Source organism: Chaetodon trifascialis, chromosome 22 (genome assembly GCF_039877785.1).
Source record: "Chaetodon trifascialis isolate fChaTrf1 chromosome 22, fChaTrf1.hap1, whole genome shotgun sequence".
In the NCBI taxonomy this organism is placed as follows: Eukaryota; Metazoa; Chordata; class Actinopteri; order Chaetodontiformes; family Chaetodontidae; genus Chaetodon; species Chaetodon trifascialis.
In genome coordinates, this window is record NC_092077.1 from 7,382,185 (window position 1) to 7,402,668 (window position 20,484).

The 20,484-nt window shown below is 47.8% G+C and overlaps 1 protein-coding gene across 1 annotated transcript; it reads left to right on the forward strand.

Moving 5' to 3' along the window:
- Positions 1–1,166: 1,166 nt before the first annotated feature.
- On the forward strand, positions 1,167–20,468 carry utp20 (UTP20 small subunit processome component). Its single transcript, XM_070992420.1, has 61 exons — positions 1,167–1,336; positions 1,616–1,696; positions 1,790–1,856; positions 2,019–2,151; positions 2,265–2,453; positions 2,534–2,615; positions 2,718–2,855; positions 2,995–3,150; positions 3,245–3,397; positions 3,483–3,617; positions 3,963–4,040; positions 4,126–4,304; positions 4,471–4,623; positions 4,811–4,899; positions 5,158–5,263; positions 5,378–5,528; positions 5,624–5,686; positions 5,784–5,951; positions 6,244–6,320; positions 6,666–6,745; positions 6,869–7,133; positions 7,239–7,424; positions 7,926–8,016; positions 8,191–8,276; positions 8,835–8,960; positions 9,455–9,621; positions 9,739–9,947; positions 10,187–10,330; positions 10,437–10,516; positions 10,664–10,899; positions 10,977–11,121; positions 11,229–11,316; positions 11,412–11,555; positions 11,808–11,861; positions 11,963–12,115; positions 12,212–12,367; positions 12,480–12,620; positions 12,710–12,847; positions 12,956–13,095; positions 13,217–13,299; positions 13,445–13,731; positions 13,812–13,951; positions 14,076–14,232; positions 14,444–14,542; positions 14,633–14,800; positions 15,187–15,353; positions 15,497–15,644; positions 15,797–15,913; positions 16,025–16,195; positions 16,401–16,532; positions 16,606–16,716; positions 16,811–16,960; positions 17,121–17,303; positions 17,753–17,884; positions 17,964–18,096; positions 18,191–18,375; positions 18,481–18,552; positions 18,642–18,914; positions 19,296–19,422; positions 19,513–19,658; positions 19,749–20,468. The coding sequence occupies exons 1-61, from the start codon at positions 1,286–1,288 to the stop codon at positions 19,902–19,904; spliced, it is 8,415 nt and encodes a 2,804-aa protein (XP_070848521.1). The 5' UTR covers positions 1,167–1,285; the 3' UTR covers positions 19,905–20,468.
- Positions 20,469–20,484: the final 16 nt, after the last annotated feature.

Below are 20,484 nucleotides of genomic sequence, written 5' to 3' on the forward strand. Positions count from 1 at the left end.
GCAACATTGGCACTTTTTGTATTTACTTCCACACTAACAAAAAATGTATTTCAGTGGGGTGACTCGAGATGATATGAATGACGATAAAAGTATTGAAATAAATAAATGAAAGAGCAGCAGGGATGTAGATGGTGCAGTTAAAGTGAGTGAGCTGTTTTAAAGAGATGGGTTTTAAGCGCATTTCTGAATTCTGTAATGGAGGATGTGAGGGGGAGGGGAGTCCCAAAGTGTGGGTGCAGCATAAGCGAAGGCCCAGCACCCATTGTGCCGAGCTTGACGGCTGGCAGTGGTAAAAGACCTGCTGATGAAGACAGCAGGGAGCGAGAGGGAGGGTAGGCCTGAGAGAGGTCTGTGAGATAAGCAGGGGATAGATTATGAAGAGTGTTGATAATAAAATTTTAAAGTTAATCTGCTGTATTATTTAATTGTGGTTTTCTGAATCATTTGGTGAATGGGGGGAAATATTTGAGAGGTGGTGAGGGTGGATCCTCTGAACATTTGTGGTGAATGGCAGTGTATCAGAGTCCTGCAGAACACTTCGCCCCCACTAAAGAACTGGGGTATTTCAGCCCTTGTGTGGCGTTCACTTGGTTCAAACTGACCTGGAACAAACAGTACAGTCTGTACTACTGAAGACAGAAACTAACATGCAAATACTTCACATACTTTTTCTTGGCAACAGACGTGTCAATTACAGTGATTAACCTGTCGAAAAAGTCCAAAATCTGCTAATATTTATTTTTTTTTTTTGTTTAAGTTTGTTACATTTAGAAATTGTTCAAAATTTACCAGCCGTTAGCCGAGTCTATTCCAAAAGGCTCTGAAGCTACCTGGTGGTCATGACTAGCTAATCCTGTCTTCATGACATAGTTTTAGCTATACTTAGCAAGTGACCTAACTAGTGGGGAAAAAAACATTTTTTGGCTCTGCTTTATTTTTACCTTATTTAAAAAATGGTGCGTTTTCACCCTCAGCTCCATGCTCTTACATGGTCACCGGTTATTTAAACGTTAGCCTCACGATCATGAAGGCAGTTGAAAGCATTGGAGACGCGAAAGCGGAAGTGAAGGCAGGATTTCTCTCGCGCCTCTTCGCGTCTCTTCGGCCAACACGCGGACTCAAAAATTCCCATAATGCTTTTCACAACATGGCTGCGCCCCGGTATCGGCGTGTGTGTAAACAGTTGTAGCCACGGGAAGAAACGAATTATAGTTTTCATGAATCATTTTAATCGCACGACGGCCATTGGAATACAATTAACCTCTTTTGAAGCAACACGGCAAAGATGAAGATTAAATCCAAGTCTTCGTATCACAAATCTGAGAACACCTACAGGGTGAGAGTCCAGAAAGTTACTGCAGCGTGTTGCTAATAGACACACACAAGCGTATAAGCGTTGTAGCAGAATACATTATCTATATTTTACATGCAAGTTATGGCCAAGCATGTAGAGGGATTCAGTGTTGATTTCACTCATAGCACATTCTAATAAGTTATAGAAAAAATGCCATTCAACCTGATGTCCCTCATGTAGTGTCATTATTACAGTAACATTGTAAGAGCGGTTGTCTCCCTGTACTACCAGGTTTAATTTCTTTTGCTGTGTCTCTCTCAGTTTCTCACATTTGCTGAAAGACTTGCCAATGTTAACATTGATGTCATCCATCGTATTGACCGGACTGGATCTTACGCAGAGGTTTGTACACTCGGTAACCTTGGCACAATGATTGTTCCTCTCATTTATACAACGAGCTTCTCATATAACGCCTTTTTTTGGTTCCTTTTATAGGAAGTAGAAACATACTTCTCTGAAGGACTGACAAAATGGAGAGACCTCAACTTGACAGAGCATTTCAGTATGTATAAACCACGATAAACACTGCTAATTAACTTTATTATTACCTTGTAGCAAGTGTTATATGCCAGGAACAAAAATGACTTAACTAACCGACTACTAAACCTGAGGAGAGCTGCCGTGTGATCGTAGCCAGTGAAGAGTGACTCTCTCTCCTCCACAGCTACATTTCTGAAAGAGGTTTCCAACAAGAGCCAGTCATTCAACATGCTGGTTTTCCACCAGAAGTCGATAGTGGAGAGTTTGCAAATGCACCTGAGTGTCAAGAACAGCCTGGCCTACCAGCCACTGCTGGAGTAAGTCCTCCCCATTGCTTTGCATGTGGCTTGTGTTTGTCAGATGAGCAGAATTGTTGTTGCGACACCAGTCGGTAACTCCATTGCTGTGTCTCCTCTCTCTCTCCCTCCAGCCTGGTGGTGCAGCTGGCCAGAGACCTGCAGACTGACTTCTACCCCCACTTCCCCGACTTCTTCATTCTGATCACTTCGCTGCTGGACACCAAGGACACAGAGGTCCTGGAGTGGGCTTTCACCTGTCTCTCCTACCTCTATAAGTACCTGTGGAGGCTCATGGTGAAGGACATGAGCAAGATCTACAGGTGAGAGACAAGATGGCAGTCAGACTCTGTGGAATCTGTTTTCCTGCATGGAGGAAATTAATCCTCTTTTCTCCCCACAGCTTATACAGCACACTGTTGGCACACAAGAAAGAGCACATCCGCAATTTCGCGGCAGAGAGCTTCGCTTTTTTGATGAGAAAGGTGGGTTATTGGCATGCGAGCAGATGTTAAAACGTGAATCCGTGCCTTCCTTTCTTGTGTCCTAAAGTCAGCGCTAAAATGATGTCTCATTATGTCGCACAGGTCCCGGATCTTGATGCCCTGCTGAGTCATGTGTTCTCAGATCTGCAGCAGCACCCTGACAAGGCGCAGGGAGCAGGTCAGCTGCTGTTCCAAATGTGCAAAGGAGTCCGAAACATGTTTCACTCCTGTGCTGCAAATGTGAGTTTCTTTTCTGGGTCTGAAAGGAGAAGCCAATGCTTTCCTGCTTTAAACCTGCATTCTCTCTAATGGCCAGCAGGGGGGGACTCCACTAGCTGAGAAAATTAGCCTTCATCTTCATTTTCACCTTCCTCTCCAGGCTTTCCCTGTAGCTTTGCGTAAGCTCGGACCCTCAACCAGCCCCGGAGTCTCTTTGCCGTGGGACACTGTTAGGGATGCTCTGGATCACATGGCCGAGGCTGCAGCCAATCACGTTGACAGAGAACACTTCCTGGTTTTGTGGGAGTCATTACAGGTGGGTTGGATGCACGCACCACATACAAAAACGCTTCCCAATTGGCTTGACTTTCCCCGCCGTGTGTCTGATGGAGGCATGTCCACATGTACAGGTCAGCGTGGTGGAGGTCCTGGGCATCATGGAGGCAAAGGGAGCAGAGGCAGGCCAGGCAACGGAACAGCTGGAGAGGCTGCTGTTCATTCTCCACACCCTGGTGTCCCACAGGAACGGAGCCAAGATCACCAAGGCGGAGGATGTCTGCCAGGTAGCAGGAGAACGCGATTCTCCCCTTAAAGTCACAGTGATGTGTCTTTTTACTGTTCTCATCATTTGTTTTCTCGTGTCTACAGACGGTGTTGCGGCTGACCCAGAGTTCGTCTCTGTCAGCTTCTTGTTCCCGCCTGCTCCTCCAGATCACATCCTCTCTGCTCCTTGGGGAGAACGTCACCCTGCCCAAAGCACTCATCCAGGAGACGGTCCAAAAGGTGTGTGTCTGTGTTCAACGGGACAAAAGCAGGATCGCATCCGTGTTTTTTGAGAGTTCGCTAGAGCTGAGCGATATGCAAAAACAAAAGTCTTATTGTAATTATTTTGAGTCCTGATTTTAGTGGAAATAGTCCCTTTTGCATTTAATTTTCTCTGAAAAAAATCTAAAATGATTATAATGTAATTTTTGCTGCTGTCTGCACCAAAAAAAAACTGCATCCTGCAATTTGGATATTGCATTGAGCCATTTTAATAACATTTTGATCCATTGCTCAGCCCTGTTTTGCACATGTGCAGCGTGTCTGAATGGGTGTATTTATGTGACTCGCTGTCTTCTTCACAAGGTGTTTGGCAGCACAGTGGGGAAAGATCTGATACTGGAGTTCACCAAGGAGATGTTCACCATGAAGCAGTTTGAACAGGTGAGTCTCCTTTTCCTCTGCTTTTGCTCTGTTTCCTCATTATGACTTCCTGACTCGAACTTGTCTCTCCCTCCCTCTCCTCCAGCTCTTCCTCCCCAGCCTGCTGCGCTTCACCGCCGGGTTGTTAAGCTGTGGCGACACCCTGTCTCGCCACCAGGGCCTGGACGCGCTGGTCAGCCTGATCCTCGCCAAAGCCCCACCCCCCACAGACGGCTCCATGGCCTTTGAAGTCTACCCGCTGCTTTTCACCGGACAGACCACAGGGTGAGAGTCCACAGCACACATGAGATATGTTATTTTCATCCATTCGATTCTCGCTAAAAACAGCCTCAGCCTCTTTGGTCGTCTGATTCATGCAGTTATGAATCCTCTCATGTGTTTAAATGCGAATGTATTGTTCCAGGAGGTTAACATGTTTTATCTCCTGCAGAGTGGTGAACGGTCAGGCAAGCAGCGCAGCATCAGAGCAGCCTGCAGTGCCAGAGCTGGTGCTGTCGCTGGTCAGATTTCCTGAGGAGGAGAACCAGTCCATCAGTGACCTGTCACTGCCTTGGGCCGCCCTGGTGCTCCTGCCACACCTCAGGTAACACACACACTTGAATACACTATTACAGTCCTCAAATCATATGTTAATAAAATAAGATTTTGATATGTAGTCGGATACTTCCTTCCTCACACACTCACTCGCGTGCATGCTTTTCTGAAAGGTCTAACTGATGTATTCTATTTATTGTACTGATCTGTTGTATTTATATTGTCTTATTCTTCAGGCCTATTGCTCCACTTTGCGTTGTTCCCGCGGTGACTGCTCTCTTAAATCACCTCCTATGTGAAATCGAGACTGACAAACTGGGAAAAGGTTTGCTGTTGTTTCCTTTCTTTTTTTTTTTTTTTCAATGTTCGCTCTGTATGAAAAGGGTTAGAAGCTGAAATGGCCGTGAGTTATTAGAGCTGAAATGAGTCATTTTAATGAGGAAAAAAAGTCAGATCCAAAATGTTCCCAGTTCCCAGATTGTTTGCCAGACAACAAGTGTGAAAACAGAACCAAGATTTTGAATTGTGCACTGAGTTTTGCTGTTCTCGAGACTGACTGAAGCCCCTCTGCTCCACCCTCCAGCCGGTCTATTTGTAGCCAGACAGGCCCTGAGCTGCCTCCTCACTCTGGACGGCTCTGCTGAGCTCCTGTCGCTGCTCACTGTGGACAAGATCAAAACAATCCTACGGTACTCACTGCCGTTTTTGTGTCTGAGTGTAATGAGGAGTCTCCATTTATGGCCGCAGATAGTAAACACCTCTGTCACTTTGCCTTCTCACCACCGTGTTCACTCTGGTTACAGGAAGTTTCCTACAGACCTGTCTGGCCTGCTGCTGGCAGACCTGTACTACACCCGCCTGTCACTCAGCGGCGTTTCAGAGCACCTGTCCCACAGTGCACTGCTGGAGCTCCATGAGATCCTGCACACCAACCTCTCCTCCAACATCTCCAAGGTATGTCTACAGCCACAGAAGCAGGGACCTAAAGAGGACATTTAATCACGGGATATCTAAAGAATAATACCACCAATGTGGCCTTTCTCTCTCAGATCCGCCTGCTGACTTTAAGGATTCTCTCTCAGTTTGAGGCTGAGCTCGCTCCACAGGCCGAGGTACGACTGGCAGCTCAGATTCTCTTAAAACTCAGATCAAATGTAGGAAAACAATAAGCTCTCGCACTTATTTGTGATTGTGTGCCCCTCCGTCCAGGGCGAGGAGAGCGTGGAGGTGCAGCCGGTGTTCGCAGTTTGCCTGCAGGCTGAGCTGGTGCCGGCCTCGGTGCAGGACTACAGGGAGAAGCTGCTTCACCTCCGGAAGCTGAGACACGACCTGGTGCAGCCCAGTCTGCCGCAGGGGCCGCCCGCCACCTTCCAGCAGGTACAGAGCAATGAAAGACCAGTGCTAAAGACTGAAGACTGTCACTATTATTGCAGTATTTTGTATTGTGATATGATCACTACAAGTGTAATATTTGTCACTTAAATGTCATAGATCAATTATCCCCCCCTGCTATTATGTTGGTACACAGTATCATCTAATTTATGCATTACAGATTACAGTAAATCTATTCCGTACAAGTACCGATACAACAGGAGAGATGTTTGAGTGCTATATAAACGGTAGAGATGTTTAACTTCAACACGTCTCTCTCCCGCTCATTTTCCTCCAGGTGCCTCTGCGTTACCTCATCGCCATGCTGTTCATCAACTTCAGGCCTCTGTGGGACGCCGTCATTGAACTTCTTGTGTGAGTGTAAAATGAATGCAGCTCAAATTGACGCACTTCTGAAACCCTGGATTTGAAACCTGCGTGTAATCTTTCTTTAACTTGTGATGTTTTGATTCATTGAGTTGTTTCCATTTTGCCTGTTGAATGCTTTTCACATAAGGTGAACGTTTCTAAACGTGTGCATTAAGATGGATTGCTAGCATTTGACTGTACCGTTTAAGACATTGATTCTAAAGGAGCAATGCTAACAATGCTAACTGGTAAAAATACAGAACTTTGTTTGAATTGCCTGAATAAATATCACAAATATTGAGGTGTCTACTGAATGCATTCAGCATAAATGCGTCTCTTTCCCCTTCACAGGAGCCATGCCAGAGGGATGGACAACAAGGACTTCTGGAGGGTCTACCATGAACATCTGGAGATGGTGGCGGGGCTTGCTGGTAAGGGCTGCCTGCTGTGCTGCAGGATTCTGGTGCATCACATTGTCCCGAGTTACATGCGAACTCTTTGTTTTCAGCATCAATTTTTAAGGAAAGGCTAAAGTAGATTTGTGCATATCACAGAAAAAGAATTGCAGGAGGATGGCGATGATGATGATGATGAAGACGAGGAGGAGTTGGCTAACGGGCATGAGCCGGGCTGTGACGTCATTGAAAGCGGGGACGTGGGAGTGCTGTTCCTAGAGCAGTTCAAGCTGACCTCTGACCCTGACGAGAGAACCGACTTCCCCAACTTCCGCAGCCTGCTGTGGCGCTCCATGGCCCAGTTTCCTGAAAGAGTGGAGCCACGCAGCCGGGAGCTGAGCCCTCTGCTGCTCAGGTTCATCAGGTCAGTGTTTCCACAGTTTTTAGGCACAAAAAGAATATTTTTTCCAATATTTTGTGCAATCAGAGTGCAAGTATCTAGCCCTGATGTCTTTGTTGTTGTTGTCAGGAATGAGTTTTACCCCGCCGACCTGCTGGTGGCCCCGACTCAGAACTTGAGGAAGAGGCAGGATGATGTCGCGGAGGAGTCTGGGATGGCTGTGGAGGAAGAGGAGGAGAGAGATGAAGAGGAGCAGGAGGCGGAGGAGGGAGGCAAACAAGAGAGGAAGGCGCTTCCAAGGAGAGCTGCTGCCAAGTAAGATATCTGATTTCGACCGGCGTTGTGACAGACATCAGTAACAACTGTTCCACCACAGCAGTAACACCAGTGGTGGGAGTAGTAGTCAGATCCTTTACTTAAGTAGAACTGCTAATACCACATTAGTATTTCACCAGTATTATCAGCAAAATGTACTTGATGAATCAAAAGTAGAAGTGCTTGTGAATGAAAGTAGTCCTTATCAGTGTTTTGCTGTTATCTGATGATTGTGGATTAATTTTACTGCTGCATTCATGTGTTTATTGCATTTTACTGCTGTGGGTGTTTAAAGTTGAACTTGTTTTGATTTTTGATATTCTTTATTTAAATGGAAGAAGTTAATCAAGAGCTTTTCCTTTAGACCGAAATTGGCAAAATATTTGTTTTACAAATATGAAGCAGGGATACGCAGTAGTTTTGTTCCGACCGGTGTGACTGCACTGCTGGTATAAAGTATTAAGTGTGAACCCTTTGCGGAAATCATCTTTTTTCTTCCAGACAGCTGATTGCCCATCTGAAGGTGTTCTCCAAATTCACCAACCCTTGCTCTCTCTACCTGGAGAGCAGCCTCAGTGAGCTCTATAACCAGGTAAACCTCACACACACACACACACACACACACACACACACACACACACACACACACACACACACACACACACACACACACACACACACACACACATTTTGCTGTTTTGACATATCTGGACACTCAGAGTAAAAAGGGACTGGGTCAGTATGACATATTCCTCTCTGTTTCCAGTTGCTCTGCCATCAGGACCAGCAGATCCAGCGAATGGCACTGGAATGTGTTCTCACGTACAAAGACCCCAACATCGTACCATACAAGTAAGAAACCTGCCTTAACCACCTGAAGAGATGGACAGGAAAATAAACATGCAGTCACATTTCTCTTAAAGCAACAAGCTCCCTTTCTTTCTTTTCCTCAATGGCTTCATTGTGAGCGTCTTGGATAGGAATCAGAGCTCTCGTCCTCAGCCCTCTATGGTTACAGGCGGAGGAATGTTAACTTCCACCTTGGTGCTGACTGCCTGACATCACCGTCTGTTATTAAGCTATCCGCTTACTGTACCTCCAGCTTACTTGCAGAATGATGTGTATTTCCTGGGCAGTTTTGCATTACAGGGGCTTGTGTGTGGCTCTTTGTTCAGGATCACACTGTCACACTGACCTGGTTTGTTTTGGGGATTTCCATGTTGTTTTAGGATGTAGTAGGTATTAACTTTATCATATGCACATATAGCATCATTTGGAAGCAACATTATGGCTAATTATGAGTTTCTTTAACCCAAGTCTGAGCGTCTACGCTGTGAATAAGTCTTCGTACAAGACGGTGATGCTCTGCGTCCCTGTGTTGACCTTGTTTTTGTGTGTTTGTCTGTTCAGGGAGAATCTTGAGAAGCTCCTGGACGACAAACACTTCAAAGAGGAGATCGTCCATTTCAACATTTCTGAGGAGACGGGAGTGGTTGATGCTTCCCACAGAGCCAGACTCATTCCGCTGCTCATGAGGTAACATCCCCTGGATGTAGCTCCACATTCAATGGACAGACGCGAGAAACGGTATCAGTACTCTTACAGTGAATAAGTCTTAAGTCAGACTTTTCCTTGAACTTGCTAAGAGCTTTGCTGTAACACCCACAGGTTATGTATTAGATCATAAGACAGCTGCTTTTCACCTACAGGGAAGCAGCAGCAGTCTTTAAAGTAGAAGAATGTGCTTCTATAGACTCAACCCCCAGCCAGTCTGTCTCCCACACTCCCTTTTTTGACTTATTTTGATTATTGCCTCTGTGCCTCACTGATCCAGTGGTTGCATGGAATCAGCCTCTTCCTCTCCTGCAGGCTGCCTGACGCCAACATTCTCTGCTCCTTCACAACGTTTCTGATGTGGCGCGAGATGCGCTGTGGGAGCAGTAGACGTGTTCGTACATAAATGATCGAAACAATGAAGGGGTGCTTTGGTCTCTCAGTCACCAGCTCTGTGTTTGCTCTTTCTGACACAGGGTCCTGTTTGGCCGCCTGCGCAGTAAAGCGGGCAGCAAATTTCAGGGGAAGGCGAGCGCCGCCACCCGGTCCTCCATCATTCTGCGTTTCCTGGCAGGTTGCCAGAGTGAGGAGCTGGGAATGTTCATCGACCTGCTGCTGGAGCCCGTCTGCCATTACAGCCAAGGTAGGACACGTCTGAAAGGAAGCCCCCGTTGGACTAATGTTCTCCCGAGACTCAGACCCAAAAACATCATTTTAAAGGTAGAAGCTCTAAGGTAATCCTCCTCGTCTGCGTCCTCAGGTCCCTGCCTGGCGGCTGTGGAGACAGCAGTGGCAGAGACAGACGTGGGCGCCGTCCTGCCGCTGGGCCGCCAGCACAGCCTGCTGAACATCATCACTGTGGTGATCCAGAAACTGGGCCACCTCATCCACATCTACCTGCCCAAGGTGCTGCAGATCCTGCTGTGTGTCACTGCCTCGGTGTCCACCATCCTGGACAGCAGGGACCAGGTAATCAGGATAGAGATGATCAGATTTCTTGACCTGATCTTACGAATGGAAACAATACTGTAATGTAAAAAATATCAGAAACGTCCAAAGTCAAACATCAAAATCTAGTAATTGTCTTTGTTCTTGGATGTTTTGTTGCAACCCGATATAACAAACCCCCCTGCATTTAGAGATGCAAACCTAAAAAAAGAACTCCCTGGCCTGATTCCTCACTGTTGAGTTCCTCCTGTTGTCTGCAGCTGCGTCCAGGTTGCATCAGTCCTTTGAAGAACCTGAGGCGACTCGGCATCCTGAGGATCCAGGACTTTTTTGACAGCTTCGACTCCTACAGCTTCAGTCGAGACGAGCTGGATGGCGTCTTTCAGGCTGTGGTCTTGCCTCAGGTGCGTGCTGCAGGCACCTTTTTGTGTTTTTCTGTGTTTATTTTAATTATTTTCTTTGTCTGTGCATTTCTGGCTCACCTAGGAGTTTGCATTTCTTTCTGTGCAGGTGTGCCGTCTCCGCACGGAGAGCACTTACTCCCCCACCCCTCTGCTGAAACTCATCCATGTGTGGAGCAAAAATGCCAGGTCAGAGTCCCCCCCCCTTCCCCATCTGCCTTAATCAAATCACATTGCACATCTACCTACCCAAAAATCTTTATCAGTTAATAGTAGTTTCCATCCAGAGTGAGTTAAAGAAGGAAGTACAAAGATTGTTTTGTCCGGTTCTCTCAGGTACTTCCCTCTCTTGGCCAAGCAGAGGCCAAACCAGCCGGAGTGTGATGTCCTCCTTAATGTCTTCGCCCTCCTCTCAGCCAAGAACGCGTCTCCGATGACCATCACCATGGTAATGGACATAGCAGAGTCCCTTGCAACCACTGAAGACTTTGTCGCCTCAGAGACTGAGACAGAGCTGAGCGTGAACGGCTGTGTGTTCCCGCAGCCAGGAGAGGGCGCCTCTGTCACTGCAGGTTAGCAGTTCGTCTTTTTATCCTTAGTATATCTTATTAATCCAGTGTCAAGCTAACTGTTGTCGCTTCTCCTCCAGACTCATTAACTCAGGGCTCCAGACTGCTGCTGCCTCACGTATCCACCCTGCTGCGGTACCTCAGCGGAGTCGTACGCAACACCGACAGACTCAAGAAGAAGAAGTTCAGGGCACAGGTGGCCAAAGAGCTCAACATCCTCTCCAAGTTAGTGTTCTAATCGAATCATTGCAGCTCTGTTTCAGTGGATGTGAGATGTGTTTTCTCTTTTCTTTGTCTCATTTAACACATTTCTGAATGTGTCTCTCTGTCAGGGTCAGCCGATTCGTGAGTGACAAGGAGCAGAGCTCGGTGCTCATCAGCCTGTTGCTGCCTTACCTCCAGAAAGCCAACAATCCTCCAGTAAGACTTTTTGTTTGGGCCCAGTCAGAGGTGTTTGCAGGGGATTGTACTTCCTCGTGCTGCCCTTGAACGATCTTCCTGCGTGTTTATTTCAGGAGACAGAAATCGACATCCTGGCCACAGTGCAGAACCTGCTGCGACAGTGCGTGCAGCCCTCCGCCTTCCTGCGGCCGCTCAGCAAACTCTTTTCCATCATCCACAACAAGCTGCCCAGGCAGGCGCTCACGAATGTCTTTCAGGTACAGCAAAGAAGTGAGCAGAATATTAGGTTTATGGTATATTGTGTTTGCAATTTAAGACAGAAATGTGTAGTTATTCTGCACGGAACTGGTGGAATCTCACCTCTGGCAGCATCCTAATCCATAATGTGAGTGTATGAATCCACACACAGTAAGCAGAGTGATATGTGTAGTGTTTAGCATGTATTTAATGTATATTTGTGCAATAATTATAGTAACAATTTGGATTTATTTCTTTTGGTCTGCTTTCAGACTCTGTCAGATCTGGAGCCGTCCCTCATGTACATCACTGATTCAGCAACAAAGGTACGATCGCTGATGACGTTCACATTAAATGTCACATTATTGTTTCCACGTTCGTCTGGAACAACAGGACGACACTCACTTTTCCCGCTCGCCCTCTCCAGCTCAACGCATTTGACAGTCGCCACTTGGACGAGATCTACTTTGACGTACGTCTGACGGCTTTCCAAGACGCCACCAGGCGAATCAAGGGCATGACCACGCTGGACCTGGACTACATCAACACCATCATACACAACTGCTTCCACACCTATGAGGTACATGATACAGACATGCTGTTTAAACTAAAAGCCGCAGCCCGGCAGGGTTTTCAGTATCTGTTTGACGCCCCTCCCTCCTTCCTTTTGATGTAGATCGGTGACATGTCACTGGCAGACAACGCCACCTTGTGTCTGTCTGCGGTGATCACCCAGCTGGCAGCGGTCGGGGCTGGAGAGCAGATCTACAAGGACGTCGTGCAGCACACCATCCTGGATGCTGTACACAAGGGGCTTCGCAGCAAGACAGAGGTTAGGAACACACACACACGCCTCTCCTCTCGTTTCTAAACACACAAGAGGAATGCTATAAACTCACTCGGCGTGAAGTAAGTCTCTTCCTCTGCTCTCTGCCTTCACTCAGAGCGTGCAGCATGAATACACCAGCGTGCTGGCCTGCCTGGTGAAGACCTTTCCCTCCAAGAAAGAGTTCAGAGACCTGGTCCAGCTCACCGACTACAATGACCTGGAGTCCGACTTCTTTGAGCACATGAAGCACATCCAGGTAAAAAGTCACTCTTCTATCTCCTTCCTCCATTTTTATCTGACTGTCACACACAAGTCACACAAACTGACACGTGTGTTTCTGTTTAGATCCACCGTCGAGGTCGTGCCCTGAGGAAGCTGGCCAAGCAGCTGACCGAGGGCCAGCTGGTGATGACGCCTCGCTCTCTCCAAAATTACATCATGCCGTACGCCATGACCGCCCTGCTTGATGAGAAGATGCTAAAGGTGACTCGCGCACACACAGACTTGCAGGAAGTTTTATTTCAAAGTCAAAAATGTGCGTTTTGTTTCCTAGTTTGCGTGTCTGACCTCCCCTCTCCTCACGTACTGCAGCATGAGAACATGATATCGGCGTCGGTGGAGGTGGTGGGCGCCGTGTGTCGCAGGCTGACCTGGTCCAAGTACCTCTACTACCTGAAACACTTCATCCACATCCTGCAGACAGGGCAGGTTGAGCAGAAGCTGGCTGTCAGGTGAGGCTGGCAGCTTAGAAATCGCACTTTATTAACCGTTACTCACATCTTTGTTTTCATTGATTGTACTTATATCTCCTCCTTCTTCTCTTTTCTGTGTTGCACCTCCTTCAAACTCCAGTTTGCTGGTCACAGTCCTGGAGGCTTTCCATTTTGACTATCAGACCCTCAGCAGAGAAATGGAGGCTGCCAAGGCCAGAGAGGGTGAGCGACCAATTACGTGTCACTTTCTGGTCACTTAAAGTAGTTGGAGTTTGAGTTTTGTGTCTCTTAACATACTTTCAAACAAACATAATATGTTTCATTTGAAACTGATATAATGAAACATCCTAAATCAAACACATTTAAGATGGGAGTGTTGCGGTCGACGCAGCCGACGAATCGGACGCAAGCGATGACGAGGAGGCAATGGAGGTAGACGTTAACAGTGCTCCATCCGATCATCCCATGGAAACGAACACCGCTAAAGGAGAGAAGGATGTCGTCTCTGGAGCCAAGGGGCCCGCAGCTAAACCCACCACAGTGGCCAGCGGGCTGCCGCAGAGCAAAGAGGAGCTGGAGTCTCTGATCACGCTGATCCACCAGACTGTTAATAACAGCGTGCTGCCTCGCCTGCACAAGTGTCTCACCGCAAAGGTACTACATGCACGCACGCACACACATCTGCTTGGTAAGCTTTAAACAGTTGTGTAATAGTGGAAGTGTGTGACCTTCAGGTAAAGCGTGACGAGGAGCACAAGGCAGTGAAGTCGAAGGATGTGAAGGATGAGGAGGTGGTGAGGATTCCAATAGCCTTCGCCATGGTCAAAGTGATGCAGACTCTGCCTTCACACATCATGGAGGCCAACCTGCCTGGGTATGCACCTGTGTGCATGTGAATGCACGTGACGGAAGGAACAGTCTCGTTTCGGTCGAAGCACATGTTGACGTGCATCTATGAGTCCACTTAATGTGTTGGTGTGTCATTGTGTGTCGTCCAGGATCCTGATCAAGGTGTGTGTGCACCTGAGGAACCGTTTCCAGGAGATCCGTGACGTGGCGAGGGGAACTCTGGTGAAGATTTTGGAGACTTTAGGCTGCAGGTACCTGCAGTACCTGCTCAAAGAGATGCAGTCAGTCCTGGTCAAAGGCTACCAGGTATGAGTGCACACATGGAGGCGAGCATGCATGTTAAAAAGACACATATTTGCCTGTGTGTGCAGGTGTGATACATTATAAAATGTTGTTAACCAAATAATCCTTATCATCAAACAACAAATAGAGGAAATTCTATGAATGGTTGATGTGAAGAGATGTCAGCCCTGTCTTAAATCCTAATATGTCCTCTGTTTGTGCACCCTCTGTCCAGGTTCATGTGCTAACATTCACTGTGTACCAGTTGCTGTCAGTCCTCAGTCCGACCCTGAAGAGTGGTGACCTGGACCCATGCATGAACATGCTCATCGACGTAAGAACATTTCACCGCATTCACTCCCCTGTGTCAAGTGATAAAGAAGGGGAAAAGATTTCATTTTTGATGTCCTTCCCTGTCGGTCAGATCTTCAACAACGAGCTGTTCGGGCCTGTGGCTGAGGAGAAGGAGGTGAAGGGGATCGTCTCCAAGCTGATGGAGGCGCGCCACAGCAAGAGCATGGACTCCTACGAGCTGCTGGCAAAGTTTTGCAGCAAGGAGAGCATCACCAAGTTCATACTGCCACTGAAGGAGGTGAGCGGGGATTTCTCTTAGGTTAGGCCTTACATGTAGTGACTGCCTCTGCCCATGTGAGGGGGCACTTCCTCTTCTCTTACTGCTGTCCTTTTCTGTTATGGAGAAAGTAAACTGCTTGTTAATTTTGTCAATTTATTGTCTGTTTTATTTCATTTTGTTGTCAAATAATTGAAATTGAGTGTAGCTACCTAGCTCAGGCTAATTTTCAAAATTCAACTACACCAGCCAGTACATGTAATGTGAATCATCCATATATGCAGTCTATACTGCATGCTGCTGTAGAATCATCAATCAGAATTTTATTTTGTCGGCAGCATTAGCTAACATGGCTCTCCTCACTCTGCCTTCTTATTTTTTCTGTTTTTCATTCCCCCTCCTTTCAGATCCTGGAGACTTCATCCAGTCTGAAGGTGTGTAACCGGGTGGGTGCTGTGCTGAGGCGACTGGTCCTGGGTCTGCTCGTCAACGGGGGCATGACTTCCCAGGATATCTTACTGCTGTGCCACGGCCTGGTCAGCCAGAGTCTGCCACTGCTCACCAAGAGAGACCGGTACACACACACACACACACACACACACACACACACACACACACACACACACACACACACACACACACCAATACACAGTAAATCACTTTGAAGCTTATTTCCATCTACCATGCATGACACTGTTTGTGTATGTGTATTTGCAGAGAGAAAGCCTTAGCTAAGCCCCCACCAGACCCCAGACTGCCCCCTCCCAGCTGCCTGCTCCTGCCTCCAACTCCAAAGAGAGGGGGGCAGAAAGCTCTGGTCAGCAGCCGAACCAACATGCACATCCTGGTGGATGCTGGCCTCAAGGTGCATATTAAACACTCCGCCAAGCTATTATTTAATAATCCCAAATAACAATTTATCAGCATCAGTTTGCAGCAGTGTGTTTCATTTACCTTGAGAAGTCTGGAATGCTTTGTGTGTCTGAAAAAGTGTCATCATGTGCGTCGATTTCTCAGCTGCTCCACCTGAGCCTGAAGAAATCCAAAGTGACGTCGTCCGAGGCCTCGGCCCTGGAGATGCTGGATCCTTTCGTGCTGCTGCTGCTCGACTGCATCGACTCCATGCACGTCAAGGTGCTCTCTTTTCTCACCCTAACTTTGAGCATCGTTTGATCAAACCCACTCTCGTCTCTCGAATGAAATAGATGGTGGTTCTAACTTGCACTCCCTCCGCTTGACGCTCAGGTGATCACCGAGGCTCTGGTGGCGTTCACTTTGCTGTTGAAGTTCCCTCTGCCAGCAGTGGAGAAGAACGCCAACCAGCTGACCAAGCGGCTCTTTGTCCTGCTGAAGGATTACTCCAAGGCCGGAGCCGCCCGCGGGGAGAACTACCACCTGGTCCAGAACTGCTTCAAGGTACGGCAAATAATGCACACACAGTCGTGCACACGCCTGAAGATAAACAGTCTGTGCTGAGAGATAAGAAATGAAACCATGTTTTTTAAAGAAATGACAGTATGTAATATCATGGCCTCTCTGGACTGGACAAACCTGATAAAAAGACTCCAGATAGAACTGCTGTATTGATCTATGATGTTCAATCTGTCTCTTTGTCTCTCAGGCCATCACCATACTGGTGAAGAATGTCAAAAGTAACAAGATTTCAGAAACACAGCTGCAGGTGCTGCTGGGATACGCTGAGGAGGACATCTACGACCAGTCTCGCCAGGCCACCGCCTTTGGCTTGCTGAAGGTGACCAGATCTCAAGATCAAATATCTGAAATAAAAAAAACTTTGTGTTTACATGTGTATTTGTCTCCTGCAGGCCATTCTGTCCAGGAAGCTCATTGTACCAGAGATGGAGGAGGTGTTGAAGAAAGTGGCCAAGCTGTCCGTCACCGGCAGCAACGGCATGATCAGAGTCCACTGCCGACAGGTACTCGCACATGAAAGAAGGTCACATTTTGCCTGGCTGAAATGACAGAAATGTTTTAAAAGTCACGTGCTCAGCCGGACTTCGTGCTTTGCAGATCTATTTAAAATACCTGCTGGACTACCCACTGGGGAAGAAGCTGAGCGAGCACCTGGACTTTGTGGTGTCCCAGCTGCAGTATGAGCACGACACAGGCAGGGAGTCTGTGCTGGAGATGCTGGCCTACATCTTCCAGACTTTCCCTCAGGTGAGTACGTTTCCTCACAAATCTGCTCACAGATGAGACAAAAAAACACAAACTGCGGCTAACACTGCATGCGTATGGCAGCATCGTTACACATTTAACCAATGCATAGCATGCGTTAGCATAGCCCAAACAAAGGCAGCGTTTTTATCTTTCCCCTCAGAATTTGCTGTTGCGCCACAGTGGCCTGTTCTTTGCTCCACTTGCCCTGGTTGTCGTCAATGATAACTCAGCACGCTGTAAGAAAATGGCCGCCATGGCCATCAAGGCCCTGCTGACCCATCTGGACTTGAACCACCAGAACTCCCTGTACTCCCTTGTCAACACCTGGCTGACTGCAGAGAAGGTAAACTCACACGCTCACTCGTTAAAATGTCTCAAATAATTTTGAAGAAGATCTAATTCGAACCGGGCGGCACGGTGGTACAGCAGGTCCTATGCGTGCCTCACAGCACGAAGGTCGCCGGTTAGATCCCCAGGTTGGGCCTTTCTGTGTGGAGTTTGCATGTTCTTCCCGTGCATGTGTGGGTTCTCTCCAACTTCCTCCCACAGACCAAAAACATGCTCATTAGGTTAATTTGTGACTCTAAAATTGTCCTAAGGTGTGAGTGTGAATGGTTGTGTGTCTCTATATGTTGCCCTGTAATCGACTGGCGACCAGTTCAGGGTGTACCCTGCCTCTCACCCGTTGACAGCTGGGATAGTCTCCAGCCCCCCCAAAAAGGGATAGTCAGGTATAGACAATGGAAGGATGGATGGATCTAATTCAAACCTCTGACCTTCCCGCCCTCCCAGGCCAGCCTGCGGCGTCTTGGGGCTCAGATTTGTGGTCTGTTCGTGGAGGTGGAGGAGGAGAAGTTCGCCCGTCACCTGGATGACCTGCTGCCTCTGCTGGAGAAAGCGATAAACCCCGACAACTACGAAGATGTGAGGCGACGCGTTTGCACCCACCGTTGGCCACAAAGCAGAGAAAAAGAACGTGTGTGAACTCTGTGTTGTCTTTCAGATCGAGGAGGAGCAGGAGGAGAAAGGGGCAGATCGGCTGCTGTTCAGCTTTCTGACTCTCATCACCAAGCTGAGCAAACACTGCGGCCTGCTGGAGCTTAGCAAGCCTCACGACACACTCTGTCACATCTGGGGTAAAGGGCCGACACACACCACCTCTCTGGCCCCTACACACACACACACACATTCCACACGCGCTCACGGTTTTTTTAATATATGCTCCTGCAGGTCACATTGAAGGCCACCTGCGGTACCCTCACTGCTGGGTGTGGCTGACGGCCTCGCAGCTTTTCGGTCAGCTGTTTGCAGCACACCAGGCAGAGCAGTTGGTGGCTGTTTGGAGAGGAGAGCGAGGGGACGCTTCCCCTCAGGTGGCGGCCACAGCCTTCATCACCAGCAACCTGGACAAGAAGGTGAGGCTGAGGAGGACTGTTTTTCCTGCAGTGATCTGATATCTGCATCTTATTATCATTGCTTGAACAAAGGTTCTCTTGTTTTCCTGCCTTCATCATGCTTAGATGAGGGAGTTGGCGTTATCTTTCTGCCACCAGCTGCAGTCCAAGTTCCTAGACACGGCGTCAGGAGAGCAGGTGCCCAAACGCCACCAAAACACATTTCAGTCAAAATTCTAAGTCCCACATGAGCTTTGATTGACGTGCATATTTGGTTCCGCCCGCAGGTCATCAAGAACCTGCTCTTCATCGGCAAAGTGATCTACCTCGTTTCCCCCGAGTCAGACGTCACCACTCCTCAGGAGGGAGCGAAAGAGGAGGAGCAGCTGAGGGAGAATGGAGATGAAGAGGACGGAGAAGAAGAGGGGAGGGAAGAGAAAGACAAGGAAGAGGATGAAGACGACAAGGATGATCGGCCTCCTTCGCTGATGTGGTTGATTAATAAGCTGTCGCTGATGGCCAAGAGGGAGGCAGCACACACCCCCAAAGTTCCCCTGAAGGTACACAAAGAAACTCGGGGTTGCATGTCCAGCTCTCTGTTTGAACAATGGCTAAACACAAAAGAGCCTTGACCGCCATGTTTAAGTCTACTCTCGTCTTACGTTCTGAAATGTGTCGAGTATTTTCATCTTAAAGTGGCTGTATTCACTATTTTTCAATGGTTGGCATTAATCCATTTTTGTGAAAGTGAACTTGTTGTGTTGCACCACAGCCAGAGCTCCTCACCTAATGCTTTCCTTTTCCCTGCCTGGTGTTGAAAATGTAGGCATTTTTGTAAAGACAGCCACAAAACTCACATTTCATTGTAACATTTTAACAGTCTGTCTATTGTCTAAGTTGTAAGATAATGTTGTTGTCTTTCCCTCCACTCCCTCCTGCAGAGAACCTGTGTGTTTAAGTTCCTGGGAGCGATAGCCATGGATCTGGGGAAGGAGCGACTCGGCCCCTATCTGAACACTATCATCACTCCTCTGTACAGGGAGCTGGACAGCACCTATGCAGACCAAGGTAACCGCTCTTAACCTGTGTTTGAAAAGTGTGTCACAGGCTCTACAAACCCTGCAAACATCAGTAGTGATTCCATTGAACTCTGTCCAGATCCCACTCTGAAGAACCTGGCGCAGGAGCTGATAGAGCTGCTGAAGAAGCAAGTGGGGCTGGAGAGATTCTCCCTGGCCTTCTCTGCTGTCCAGAAAGAGTTTTCACAGAGGCGAGCGGCACGCAAACGACACAGAGCCATGCAGGTACGATGGACACCAGAGCGCGCACAAACATACACAAGTTAACGGCTTCGTTCCTAGCAATAAATCCACACCTGTCTTCTGATTTCCCAGGCGGTGGCTAACCCAGACATTGCAGCCAAGAAGAAACTCAAGAAACACAAGAACAAGATCGAAGCCAAGAAGAGAAAGATCGAGTTCCTCCGGCCCGGATACAAAGCCAAGAAGCACCGGAGCCACGCGCTCAAAGACCTGGCCATGGTGCAGTGAGCCATGCAGGTGGCTCCACCTGTTCAGCAAAGGGCGCAAGGTGGGAATGAAAGCTCACCAGTTGAGCCTGGGAAGTAAGTGACTCTTGATTTGCCCTGAGCGCTACCCGGCTGCAGATTCCACAAGTCTCACCTCATGGAGTTGCATAATGACTTTTACTATTCCAATTATTTTGTCAGCTGACGAAGCAAACATCACACTGGAGCAGGAAAGACAAAACCGATGGTTCTCTCTGGTGGTTTGCTGGGGTTTTCACAATATCCTTCTCACACTCTCACCACGCAAACCAATCCATCTCCTCTGTTACATATCCAACGTCCTCGTGTGTGGAAAAGGAATGAAATTATCCCGCAGCTGTCACACAGCAGGATGTCTCTGCATCGCTAATGACATGAATACATATGAACTGCAGATCAAAGCTGAATCCATTTTTACTTTCCTGCTGTGAAGAAAGTGTGGAGTTGTCATGAGATTTCTATCTTGTGTAGCTAATGTACAACTTTTTGTAATTAAAAAAAGATCTGACACTTCTACTAATCATCCAGCGTCTGGTATCACCATTTGAAAAAAAAAAAAAAAA